This window comes from Nycticebus coucang, chromosome 2 (assembly GCF_027406575.1).
Source record: "Nycticebus coucang isolate mNycCou1 chromosome 2, mNycCou1.pri, whole genome shotgun sequence".
Classification (NCBI taxonomy): domain Eukaryota; kingdom Metazoa; phylum Chordata; class Mammalia; order Primates; family Lorisidae; genus Nycticebus; species Nycticebus coucang.
The window spans coordinates 133,899,223-133,913,820 of record NC_069781.1 but is presented as its reverse complement, the minus strand read 5'-3'; the positions used below and the strand labels follow the sequence as shown (position 1 = coordinate 133,913,820).

The 14,598-nt window shown below is 39.8% G+C and overlaps 1 protein-coding gene across 5 annotated transcripts in view; it reads right to left on the bottom strand.

The window, feature by feature from the left end:
- The window catches only part of TJP1 (tight junction protein 1), a 274,852-nt gene that overhangs the window by 250,825 nt on the left and 9,429 nt on the right, over positions 1-14,598 (bottom strand). For all 5 annotated transcript variants that reach the window (XM_053581948.1, XM_053581949.1, XM_053581950.1 and 2 more), the window contains exon 2: positions 10,125-10,257. In XM_053581948.1, the coding sequence (XP_053437923.1) occupies positions 10,125-10,257 (133 nt within the window). The remainder of the gene's footprint in view (positions 1-10,124; positions 10,258-14,598) is intronic.

Here is a 14,598-nt window from a genome sequence, read left to right as displayed (position 1 = left end):
CATTGTTGTTTTAGCTGACCTGGGCCGGGTTCGAGCCCAGTAGCCTTAGTGTATGTGGCCGGTGCTCTACCCCCTGAGCTACAGGTGCTGCCCTGCATTTTTTTCCTAAAACGTATTATGTATGTTGGGTACGGCAGCCCATGTCTATAATTCTCACGCTTTGGCAAGCCAAGGATTACTTGAGGCCAGGAGTTCAAAATCAACATGAGCAATACTAGTAAGACCCCCATCCCCCCCAAAACCGCAGGAAAATCAGCCACTTCCCTCTTTAGTCTCAGCTACTCAGGAGGCTGAGGTGGATTATTTTAACCCAGGAGCTCGAGGTGGCAGTGATCTGTGACGATACTACTGCACTCTACACTCTACTCTGGGCAACAGATGGAGACCCTGTCTTGAGGAGAGGAGAGGGAAGGGGAGTGGGGGGAAGAAAGATATTACATACTTTTCTGCCTTCTTAAACTGAATATGATTTGGTCAGGTTTTATGACAAGTTTGGTTGTACAAACCTAAATAATGCAACATAAAAATGATTATTTAAAAGAGTTAAAGTCTCACTTCATGAACATATCTGAAATTATGTAAAAGCTCCAAATTAATAACAAGCATTGAGAATTACACAATGTCAAACTGGCAGGCTGACGGGACTATAACCTGTGTCTATGCTACTGGCCCACGGCAAATCACTTTATCTGGAAAACAGAAATAAGTCACCATACTTTGTGAGTCCTATGGGAAAATTAGTCTCACAATTATATGACTGTTGAATTATGCAGAGGTCTCAGATCTGTATCTACAGATGCACAGATATATCATATATATATCAGATCTCTATCTCTCACAACATACCAGGGTATCAATCAGAAGTTAAGCTACTGATGACTTGGCTTTGACTGCAGATTAATTTTCTGGTCTCTACAGTGGTGAGATCAAGACCTGACGGGGTATGTAGGTGGAAAAGACCCTGCTGGCCACCTACAAAGTATGTTTCCTCCTTCTTCCTTCCTGGCAGAATCCCATTTTTATCCCCAGCAGCCTGTGGGGCAGACACACAGCAGCCATGGAGAGACCAATGTGGGCTGAGGCCCACAGAAAGAGGGGAGGGAGCCTGGGAAGGTGGAAAAAGTGGGTTCCTGGGAACGTTCTAGAGCAGGGTCACCAACCCTGGATGGCCTACCTCAGATGCCTTGCCATGTAAGAAAAAAGCTCCTGTTTACCTTAAATGAGTATTATTTGATCAGCAAAAGGCACCGATTTTTGAGGACTCTAAACAGTCTTGTTTTACCATGCCTTTTATGTAAGAATTACCTTACATTCTTATAGCTATTACTTAGAGATTTTCAGACTTTTCTTCTGGTCAAAGAATGCTATTAAGCAAATCAATGCATGGCATTTACTGAGATGGAAAAGTGCGAGAAAGAGCTTGAATGGAGGTTTTCCATGCTTAAAAAAGAGACCCACAGACAGGAGACACTGGCCCTCCCTGCCTTGCTCATGTGGATGTGAGGCCTGAACTGCTGCCCCCATCGTGGTGCAAGCCCACTCACGAAGTCTACGCAGAGGAAAGTAGAAGTGTCCCAAGAAATGGAACTGGGACCACAGGATTCAATTAGTCCTGAAGATCATCCGACCACTGAACTTCTAGTATATGAGCTAATACATGATTTCACTATTTATGCCAGTTTGAGTCAGTGTTCTGCTACCTGCAAACAGGAACATTCCAACTGCCTAAAAAGTGAAAGGCGTAGTCCACTGAGAGAACAGAAGCTGGTGCAGTCCACTCCACCACCACACCCACTAACAATAGCCCTCCACCTCCACCCGCCACCACCAGCACTTCCAACTCCAGGAGTGCCCTCACTTCTTACACTTCCAGCCAAAAAGAAGGGGGCAGAATAAAGGAGCACAAAGCTTTCTCTTCTGTGTCAGAGGAGATGCCCTCCCCAGAGATGTCTTTCTTCTTGCATCTCCTTGGCAAGAACTATGTCAGGTTGCCATTTCCTGTGCTAGGGAAGAATGAAAAACTGGGAGTTTGGTAGCACAGGACCCTAGGGATAAAAATTTCACCTCCAATGTCCCCTACCTCCATGACCAACATCTTCACCTTCACCACAAGCACCATCACCATCACCCCCTCCACTTTCATCTTCAACTCCATTGTCGCCTCTGCCGCCATTTTCTCTACCACCATCCATACCATCATCATCACCTCCACCAACCCCAACATCACCACTACTTCCTCCACTGCCACAACCCCCAGCACCTCCATCTACCTTAGCCACCATCTCCTCCCTCATCACACCACCTGCAACATCACCTTTACCTCCACCTCCACTATTTCCACCTCCAACCTCTCTACTCCACCACCCCATTTACTTTGCCTGTCCAACAAATTTCCTCCTCATTTCCTAGTGCTTAGGTCTGCTGCCCATAAGAGAAGTCCACAAAGTAAATTGGGTATTTTATCTGCCATATGTCAAATGTGTTTTTATTAACTTGTATGTCTTCTTGCTTTTTTGATACATACTTTTTTTATTTTTCGAGATAGAATTTCACTGTTGCCCTCAGTAGAGTGCTATGATGTCATAGCTCACAGCAACCTCAAACTCCTGGTCTCAAAGGATCCTCTTGCCTCAGTCTCCCAAGTAGCTGGGACTACAGGCGCCTACCACCATACTCACTAGTTTTAGAGAAGGGGTCTTGCTCTTGCTCAGGCTAGTCTTAAACTCCTGAGCTCAAGAAATCCACTTGTCTCGGCCTCCTAGACTGCTAGGACTATAGGCATAAGTCACTGCACCTGGCGGATCCTCCTTTTTTTTTTTGAGACAGAGTCTCAACGTTGTTGCCCTCAGCAGAGTTCCATGGCCTCATATCTCACAGCAACCACAAACTCCTGGGATCAAGTGATCCTCTTGCCTCAGCCTCCCAAGTAGCTGGGACTACAGGTGCCCACCACAACACCCAGCTATTTTTACAGATGTGGTCTCACTCTAGCTCAGGCTGGTCTCAAACTCCTCAGCTCAGTCAATCCACCTGCCTCAGCATCACAGAGTGCTGCAATTACAGGCATGAGCCACCACACTCAGCCCATGACACCCACTATTTTAATATTTGTCTCTAAGCTTTCCTTTACTCAATGGCCATAGTTCATGAAGCAATCAGTCAAAAAAAAAAATCAAACAACATAGATTTAATGAGGACAATATCTGTCATGTTTGATAGTTGGGGGAATACAAAGGACATGGGCATAGTGAGGAGATGTGATAGTGGCCTTGGGGCCAGCACCTCCACTGACACTGGAGAGATATAAGAGTGAACACAAAGATACCCAAAGATACACTAGAGTCCGGGGTGAGGGGAGCAGCCACGTCCCCAGGGCATGAGGCTCACCACTGCTGCCTCCTCCTGGCTCTCACACTGGTGCCGTGAGCAGTGGTGATCGGAGTGGGAGTGAGAAAGGCACCCTGGGGAGCCGATAAGATGGTGTCTTGTGTCCCTTCACAGGCTGGGTCCCTGCCACCGTGTTCTCACCACTCACTGCCCAGCCCCTCTTTACCAGCCAGGTGCCCAACTCATGCCAAAGGGGAAATAAATCTAGTATGTGTTCAAAGCCAAAGGGGAATTTAGTTTCAAAACAGGCCTCTGGGGCCTCCGGGTGCCCACAGAGTTCATAGTAGAAAATTTTGAGAAAGAGATGAAGAGGGAGAAAGTTCATCATTGATATCTTCATAGAGTTACATACATTTCCTATAAGTTTCTACAGAGATTCTTATAAAGAAGAATCTTCCTTTCACCCCAAGTTAAGGCAACACCAGCATAAATTATTAATCAGATCACTGTTTCTATCTGTTGTGTGCAAAACTTTTTGTAGTATTTTTCTACTGGCAGATAGATAAGTAGCAATCTAGGCTTATATCCACAAAGCAGAAAATAAATTCCTTAAGTTTACATTCTAGAAAAGCTTCTCTTTAAACTGAATGAACTGGGTCCATCTCCCTATTTTAGGAGGGAGGGTTGATCAAGACAAGCTATAAAATTTCAAGCAATCTTGTGGCATTTTACATTATTGCTCACACCTCTTTGCCTACACACTTAGAACCTGAAAGGGAGGAAGGGAAAGAAGTGAAAATGTAATCTTATAGGGTCAGAAGAGATCAAACTTTCACTCTTTGTAGATGATATGATCGTATATCTGGAAAACACCAGGGACTCTACTACAAAACTCTTAGAAGTGATCAAGGAATACAGAAGTGTCTCAGGTTACAAAATCAACATTCATAAATCGGTAGCCTTTATATATACCGACAATAGTCAAGCTGAAAAAACAGTTAAGGACTCTATCCCATTCACAGTAGTGCCAAAGAAGATGAAATATTTGGGAGTTTATCTAACAAAGGACATGAAAGATCTCTATAAAGAGAACTATGAAACTCTAAGAAAAGAAATAGCTGAAAATGTTAACAAATGGAAAAACATACCATGCTCATGGCTGGGAAGAATCAACATTGTTAAAATGTCCATACTACCCAAAGCAATATACAATTTTAATGCAATCCCTATTAAAGCTCCACTGTCATACTTTAAAGATCTTGAAAAAATACTTCATTTTATATGGAATCAGAAAACAACTTGAATAGCCAAGACATTACTCAGAAATAAAAACAAAGCAGGAGAAATCACGCTACCGGACCTCAAACTACACTATAAATTGACAGTGATCAAAACAGCATGGTACTGTCACAAAAACAGAGAGGTAGATGTCTGGAATAAAATAGAGAACCAAGAGATTAATCCAGCTACTTACCTTTATTTGATCTTTGACAAGCCAATTAAAAACATTCAATGGGGAAAAGATTCCCTATTTAACAAATGGTGCTGGGTGAACTGGCTGGTGACCTGTAGAAGACTGAAACTGGACCCACACCTTTCACCATTAACTAAGATAGACTCTCACTGGATTAAAGATTTAAATTTAAGACATGAAACTATAAAAATACTAGAAAAGAGTGCAGGAAAAACCCTTGAAGCAATCGGTCTAGGCGAGTATTTTATGAGGAGGACCCCCCGGGCAATTGAAGCAGCTTCAAAAATACACTATTGGGACCTGATCAAACTAAAAAGCTTCTGCACAGCCAAAAATACAGTAAGTAAAGCAAGCAGACAGCCCTCAGAATGGGAGAAGATATTTGCAGGTTATGTCTCCGACAAAGGTTTTATAACCAGAATCCACAGAGAACTCAAACTTATAAGCAAGAAAAGAACAAGGCTACTCGGGAGGCTGAGGCAAGAGAATCGCTTAAGCCCAGGAGTTGGAGGTTGCTGTGAGCTGTGTGAGACCACGGCACTCTACCAAGGGCCATAAAGTGAGACTCTGTCTCTACAAAAAAAAAAAAAAAGAAAGAAAAGAAAAGAACAAGGGATCCCATCGCAGGCTGGGCAAGGGACTTGAAGAGAAACTTCTCTGAAGAAGACAGGCGCACGGCCTACAGACATATGAAAAAATGCTCATCATCCTTAATCATCAGAGAAATGCAAATCAAAACTACTTTGAGATATCATCTAACTCCACTAAGATTAGCCCATATCACAAAATCCCAAGACCAAAGATGTTGGCATGGATGTGGAGAAAAGGGAACACTTCTGCACTGCTGGTGGGAATGCAAATTAATACATTGCTTTTGGAAAGATGTTTGGAGAACACTTAGAGATCTAAAAATAGATCTGTCATTCAATCTTATAATTCCTCTACTAGGTATATACCCAGAAGACCAAAAATCACATTATAACAAAGATATTTGTACCAGAATGTTTATTGCAGCCCTATTCATAATTGCTAAGTCATGGAAAAAGCCCAAGTGCCCATCGATCCATGAATGGATTAATTGTGGTATATGTGCAGCATGGAATATTATGCAGCCTTAAAGAAAGATGGAGACTTTACCTCTTTCATGTTTACATGGATGGAGCTGGAACATATTCTTCTTAGTAAAGTATCTCAAAAATGGAAGAAAAATTATCCAATGTACTCAGCCCTACTATGACCATAATTTATGGCTTTCATATGAAAGCTATAACCCAGTTATAACCTAAGAATATGGGGAAGGGGGAGAAGAAGGGGAGGGAGCGGGGAGGATGGGTGGAGGGAGGGTGATTGGTGGGATTACACCTGCGGTGCATCTTACAAGGGTACATGTGAAACTTAGTAAATGTAGAATATAAAGGTCTTAACACAATAACTAAGAAAAAGCCAGGAAGGCTATGTTAACCAGTGTGATGAAAATGTGTCAAACGGTCTATAAAACCAGTGTGTGGTGCCCCATGATCACATTAATTACACAGCTATGATTTAATAAAAAAAAGAAAATGTAATCTGTTCACTCCAAACAAGCAATGAAGGACACCAGGGTGAAGTGGATACCTAAGGATCTGAACATCATTCACTAAACCTAAAGACAGTCACTTTTCTTCTTTATATTTATTGATTGTCACTATGTCCTTTCATCCCCCCAAGAGGAAAAAAACCACTTGTCACCTGGTTTCTATAGCATTTCACCCATTCAAACATGGAAGGAAAGCTCAGGTTTCCAGGGCAAAACACATCTGCAGGCTAACCATGTCCAGTACAGGCTGTGCCTAGGGCAGTTTCACCAAGCATCCTGGGACACTGAGACTGGCTGGATTCCAGGCCTCCTCAGCAACTAGGATGGCAATCAATTATGCTGCAGGGTTTACAAAATGAGATAGAAGGCTCATCCCATTTAATCCCGATACAGAAAGCTGAAACAATCGCTTCTCCCCAGGAGTGAAATGACTTGGAGGGTGCCTGGGACCAAGGCCAATGTCTCAGCTGGAACCTGAGGCTTCTCAGAAACTGGGATCTTGAAACTGCCCTAAGTGGTCCTCTTGTTCTGCTTACTATCTTTTCCAGAAAGCAATGAAAACTATATTTTTTCTTAAACGAATTTGGAAAAGTTAAAAGTAGGGTGGCACCTGTGGCTCAAAGGAGTAGGGCACTGGCCCCATATGTCGAGGTAGCATATTCAAACCAAGCCCTGGCCAAAAAGTGCAAAAAAAAAATAAAGTTAAAAGTAATATGTAAAAGTAAAATAACACTATAAATGTTCTGTTGTTCATATAAATTTGATATGTGACTATGGCAGGAGATTATTAACTAAGTCTAAATCTTTGTATTTTAAGGTTCCTCATTTACTTCAGCATCACAGGAAGCCGTATGTTTAATCAGAAATTTCATAAATTTTAAAAAGTGTGCAATATGACAAAACTGACAATCTTTTTTGAACTGGAACATCTATGGAGAGTTATCTATGGAAGGCTAAGCTGTAGTATTTCCTAAAGGGAATAGCATCATCTATTCCTATGTAATTGAAAGTCATTACAGGTCCCTTACTAACTATCTTCTCTTCAGATATTTGGGGCTAAAGCTTTCACAACTTGGGTCTCCGTGATTATATTCCAAAGTCAACTTCCTAGAGAACTAATTTTGAACACCCTCTACCTCCTATGAAACCCTTTTCTATTCCACATTTTTTCCAGAAGTATAGTACTTCCTCTTTTTAAAAAAGAGGATAGAATTTTTAAAGTATAGGGAAAAAATATTTTTTATCACCATGCCAAAGATGCTCTGTACCTTGACATACTTTGGATATTATAGTATTAATTGCCATATCAGAAAGTAGAAAATGGGACTAGCCATGCTGTTAAGCTCTTCTTTTTATATTTTATTATTTGGAAAATCAGCTTATTGTTTTTCTAAAAATGGAACATGTTCATTGTAAAAAATTTTAACACTCTAAAAATGTTGAAAGAGTAAAATAAATACAAATTGCTGCCCACCAACCATAACCATGAAAACCACAAAAATGAATGCAAATTGCAAAAAACTCAAATTGAAGTAATTAGAATTTATCAACACATTCTCGTTACTGAGAGGGAGATGAAACGTCAGTATACCAAAGTCCATAACCTCTCAATGCATTCTTTAGAAGTAAAAAACCAAAATCAGAAACAACTTAGTGTTTGAATCCCAGTAAGCCAGAGCGCACAGCCCCTCCCTGGAATTGGCCTTCTGTGAACTTAAATTTTTCCTCTCTTTAATCTCAAAGTCAAAATGCCCTCCTTTCAAGAATGCTAAGACATTTCACTTTTGAGATAAAGTCAAATAGAAAAGACCAGAAAAAAGAAAACAAATTAATTCTGCACCTGGGTAGTGTTATTTTTTTCCTTGCCTGGACTATGTACCAACTTTAGTCAGATCAACTCTTTCATGGAATGAGGCAGGGAATAAACTAACAAATTTTTACACTTGATCTTAGCCAAAAGGTCAAGAAGTGATGAAACTATCAAATTTTTAAATATATTTTTTTATCATGATAAAAAGATAACTGCATATGCCAACTTTTCTCCATAGTGGAAATAATCCATTTCTATTTGTGAGAAACTGAACTCAACCTTACATGAAGTAAAGCTTTTTTTACTATCATATTCTAGAGAAATTTTATCTTCCCCAATCTGAATGATGCTGTTTAAGCAAGTAAACATATTTTATGACAAATCAAATTAATCAAATATTTGATAATGCCTCAGTAATGACAATATTTAACATGACAGAAAAAAACCTGGTAACAAACCAGGTAACATTTCCAAACATTTGTTGGAATATAAAAATATATTTTTATATTCCAACAAATAATTAAAATTTGTTTCTCATGAACTCAATGTTTGACTTCTGAAAAGCAATTCACTTAATTTTAAAACATTTATATTTTCTTTGGGCACGTTAACTGTTAGGTCTACACAGCAAGAAATGACAGTCTTTTTACTCCTTTTCTCAGTTGTTGATTAAATGTCTTCTGATAACTCATTTTACCTTCTTGTGTCTTGGGTCACAAAAAATGTTCAGGATCACTTTTACTGAACTAAATTACTTCAGTAAACATGAAAATATTAAAGTAAAATGTAAAAAATACAGAGCATTTCCATTTGCTGAGCTTTTATTTTCATTAATTATAGGTAAAAGATGTAAATGACAGGATTTTGTTTCATACTTCATATCATTTTTTAAAACAACAATGGTCAGTGGTAAGTTTATAATTGAGAATTTTTCAGAATTCAAAGGGAAGAAAGACACACATCTAGTCTACCAGGCATCCTAAACATTCGTTAATCTGCCATTGAACCCTATGATACATAAATCTGAATAAAACTTTTTCTTTTTTTGAGACAGAGTTTCACTTTGTTGCCCTTGGTGGAGTGCCGTGGAGCCATAGCTCACAGCAACCTCAAACACTTGGGCTCAAGCCATTCTCTTACCTCAGCCTCCCAAGAGCTGGGACTATAGCCAAAACACCTGGCTATTTTTAGAGACAGTGGTCTCACTGTGGCTCAGGCTGGTGTCGAACCTGGGAGCTCAGGCAATCCACCTGCTTTGGCCTCCCAGAGTGCTAGGATTACAGGCATAAGCCACTGCACCCGGCCCAAATAAAACTTTTTCACAGAAAAGAAAATTCTAGTACTTCCTTTATGGCATTACAATAGCTTTTTTATTCAAGTGAGGCCTGAAAGTGTGTTATTCTAAAAACATGCACGAATTTACCATATACCCATATGAAAACCTGTAACTTGGCATGAAAAAAATACAACCATAAATGTTAATCACTTAGAATAGAAAGAAAGCACTATTGTTGACTGAACTGGGATCTGTCCTAATAAGAGTAATTATCATTTGGCACTACCAGGAAGTTGGATGTTTGGAGTTAATCAGATCCTTAAGTCCCCCCTTATATTAACATGTGGATTTGAGACTTTCTAAGAAATTTATATTATTAATACTTTGTAGAACTCAGTTCAGTTTTTCTTGTAGAGTTCAGAGCATTTCCCTATCTTCATCTTTGCATCAGAATCATCATCATGAACCATGTATTATAAATGTAACACACTCATACTAGTTAAGAAAACATTCTGGTCAGTAACCTGTTGAATAAACAATTTTTAAAACAAAAAATGCTTACCACAAAATAAGCTCGTTACATTTTTATGAAAATAGAAAGGTAAAATAAAAATTTTCATACTATCTGAAAAATGAGGAAAGCATCAGCTAGTCCACTTACAGTGAGCTCACAGAAATCGAAGCTATCCAGACTTTTGCTTCTGTGCAGTCTTCCCTTAATTCGTCTTAAAGAGGGTTTTCCTTGGCTGACACTAGAAGTAGCACCATTAGGATTTTCAGAGGATGGCGTTACCCTGCAAGAAGGGGAAAAAATTCTTAAGAAGGGAGGTTTATAGGCGAACATTTACTTGAGGATAGCTTTGAAAATGTCACGCTCCTTTTTTTCAACCAAAAAGTGAAGAACTACAATACAGCTAATTCTACCAGACACCCTTACTAAGTATTTCTTAGCAGCTGTCTAGTTTAGAAATCTTAACAGACTTCAAATACTCCAACAGTAAGATTCATTAAAAGTCAACTCTGCAACCATCAAAGCAGCAATTAAGAGGAGGCTGAAGTCTCCAAGTAACTTAGGGGCGTCTGCTTCCCCCGGGCGGTTACTTTCCCAGCACTCAGTCTGGAGCCTGGCACCCCGGCACTAGTCAGCTTAATTATGGTGTACATCCCCGATACTGTTCAGCTTGCTTTTGTTAAGCACGAAAATAACTCTTACAAATTTGAAGGTAACAGTCAACACTAGGCTGGGTATGGTGGCTCATGCCTATAATTCCAGCACTCTGGGAGGCCGAGGTGTGTGGATTGCTTGAGCTCAGAAGTTCCAGATCAGCCTGAGCAAGAGTGAGACTGTCTTTACTGAAAATACAAAGACTAGCCAGAAGTTGTGGTGGGCATCCGTAGTCCCAGCTACTCAGGAGGCTGAGGCAGAGGGATGGCTTGAGCCCTGAAGTATGAAGTTGCTGTGAGCTGTGATACCATGACACTCAACCCCAGGGCAAATGAATGAGACTGCGTCTCCAAAAAAGAAAATGAAACAAAACAAAACAATTCAGAATAATTATGAAATCAAGAAAACACAGGTAAGAAGAAACAACAACTAAGCTATTAGTCATTTGTAGAACAAACACTGGGATACATGCACATGAGCGCAGACACACACTCAAGACCAGTCTGTGCTCATTTCTAAGTCAGTATGGCGGCAGCCTTAGAGTAAACTAGCCAGCAAGAGGATGCCCTGAGTACCTGCAGGATAACAGCTCCTGTCTTGGAAATAATAAAGTTGGGGCAGCGCCTGTGGCTCAAAGGAGTAGGGCGCTGGTCCCATATGCCAGAGGTGGCGGGTTCAAACCCGGCCCTGGCCAAAAAAAACTGCAAAAAAAAAGAAATGATAAAGTTTCTAAAGTAGTAACAGTAATTTCTGTGGTTTATGAAAGTCAGTTTCCTTATTTTATGTTTCCTCTTTGTCAATCTATGTTCAAATATTGATCAACTTTGGTGACTTACCTAATTTTTTATATTTAAAATGTTGTCTGTTCAAAGAAAAATGAAATACCTAGGAATATACCTAACAAAGGAGGTGAAGGACCTCTATAAAGAAAATTATGAAACCCTAAGAAAGGAAATAGCAGAGGATATTAACAAATGGAAGAACATACCATGCTCATGGCTGGGAAGAATCAACATTGTTAAAATGTCTATACTTCCCAAAGCAATCTACCGATTCAACACCATCCCTATTAAAGTACCAACATCATACTTTCAAGACTTGGAAAACAGGATTCTGTGTTTTGTATGGAACCAGAAAAATCCCCATATAGCTAAGGCAGTTCTTAGTAATAAAAACAAAGCCAGGGGCATCACCATACCAAATTTTAGGCGGCACTACAAAGCCATAGTGGTCAAGACAGCATGGTACTGGCACAAAAATAGAGACATAGACATTTGGAATCAAATAGAAAATCAGGAAATGAAACTAACATCTTATAACTACCTAATCTTAGATAACCCAAATAAGAACATACCTTGGGGGAAAGACTCCCTATTCAATAAATGGTGCTGGGAGAACTGGATATCCACATGTAAAAGACTGAAACTGGATACCTTTCTCTATTCACAAAAATTGATTCAAGATGGATAAAAGACTTAAATTTAAGGCATGAAACAATAAAAATCCTCAAAGAAAGCATAATAAAAACACTGGAAGATACGGGCCTGGGGAAAGACTTTATGAAGAAGACTTCTGTGGCAATTACAACAACAACAAAAAATGAACAATGGGCCTTAATTAAACTGAAAAGCTTCTGTACAGCTAAGGAGACAACAACCAAAGCAAATAGACAACCTACACAATAGGAAAGGATATTTGCATATTTTGAATCAGACAAAAGCTTGATAACTAGGATCTATAGAGAACTCAAATTAATCCACATGAAAAAAGCCAGCAATCCCATATATCAATGGGCAAGAGACAAAAATAGAACCTTCTCTAAAGAAGACAGACGAATGGCTAACAAACATATGAAAAAATGCTCATCATCCCTATATATTAGAGAAATGCAAACAAAAACCACCCTGAGATATCATCTAACCCCAGCAAGAATGGTCCACATCACAAAATCTCAAAACTGCTGATGCTGGCGTGGATGTGGAGAGAAGGGAACACCTTTACCCTGCTGGTGGGACTGCAAACTAGTACAACCTTTTTGGAAGGAAGTATGGAGAAACCTCAAAGCACTCAAGCTAGACCTCCCATTTGATCCTGCAATCCCATTACTGGGCATCTACCCAGAAGGAAAAAAATCCTTTTATCATAAAGACACTTGCACTAGACTGTTTATTGCAGCTCAATTTACAATCACCAAAATGTAGAAACAGCCTAATTTCCCCCAACCCAGGAATGGATTAACAAGCTGTGGTATATGTACATCATGGAATACTATTCAGCCATTTAAAAAGATGGAGACTTTACATCCTTCGTATTAACCTGGATGGAAGTGGAACACATTATTCTTAGTAAAGCATCACAAGAATAGAGAAGTATGAATCCTATGTACTCAATTTTGATATGAGGACAATTAATGACAATTAAGGATACGGTGGGATGGGGGAAGGGCAGAGGAGAGAGAGAAGGGGGGAGCGGTGGGGAAAGGAAGAGCAGAAAGAGGGAAGGAGGGAGGGGGTGGGGTCTTGGTGTGTGCCACACCTCTTGGGGGCAAGACAGGATTGTAAGAGGGACTTTACCTAACAAATGCAATCAGTGCAACCTGGTTTCTTGTATCCTTGACGAATCCCCAACAATAAAAAAAATAAAAAAGAAATAAAATGTTGTCTGAAAGGTATAATACAGGTCACTAATGGCTTAAAAAGACACACAAAATGGACTGGTAACAAAATAAATGATTTCTACATTAATAAGACAGAATAAATACCATAAAACAGACTAGTTTAGGTGTGGCTACAGTTTAGAATAAAAGTAAAACTTCCACAAGTTAAAACATTTGAAGAGTATAGAAAGATGCAGAAATGGAAAGTTAAAGCTGCCACCTTCTCCCTCATCTCAAACCTCCCTCCCTTTTCCAAAATCAACCACTACTGACAGGTCGTCATGCACAACCTCCCAGACAGATGCCTATTCTTACCTATGCCTATATTTATTTCCTCTTAAATTTCTGTAGTAAGGTGACCACACTGTTCATGTTTTCTACACCTTATTTTTTTCACTTAATAATAGACTTTGAAGCTCTTTGCATAATAACCCCTACAGAACTATCTCACTCTGTTTAATGGCTAAATAGTACTCCATAATATACAGTAGATATAACACAAGTTACTTAACCTTTACCCCCCACTGAGGGGCATTTAGTTCATTTTCAAATGTTTGCTATAAGACCACAAAGCAACAAACATCCTTGACATCTTTGGGCACAAATGTAATATTTACTTAGGAAAGATTCCTAGAAGTAGAAATGCAGGGTCAGAGGGAGGCGCTTTCTAAATATTACTGCCTTTCAAAAAGGCTGTACAAATCTGTACCTTCAACAACAGTGTATACGAATGCCTACCTGGGTGGGGGGAGTCCTTAAATATAAGAACAACGTCACCTCTGTGTCACATTATAACTGGATGTCTCCATGCCCTTCATTACATTTTCATCTGGATGAACTGCTGATTCTGTACCAAGGACTGTTACAGAGCTTGTCACTATGAATGTGGCTTTGTCACTTGATCTTACGTGAGTATTTAGTTTGTGCTTTTTTTTTTTTTTTTTTTGAGACAGAGTCTCAGTTTATTGCCCATGGTAGAGTGCCTTGGTGTCACAGCTCACAGCAACCTCCAGCTCTTGGGCTTAGGCGATTCTCTTGCCTCAGCCTCCTGAGTAGCTGGGACTACAGGTGCCTGCCACAACACCCAGCTACTTTTTGTTGCAGTTTGGCTGGGGCCACCTTTGGACCCACCACCCTCGGTATATGGGGCCAGTGCCCTATCCACTGAGCCACAGGAGCCACCTAGTTTGTGCTTTTTATATTGCAAGTCCTTTTTATTAGATGCCTTAACGTTTCTGATTTCCTACAGATTTAATCTTTTATCACATAAAAAAATTCTCTGCCAATTAAAGATTTTACTTTAAATGCTATTTT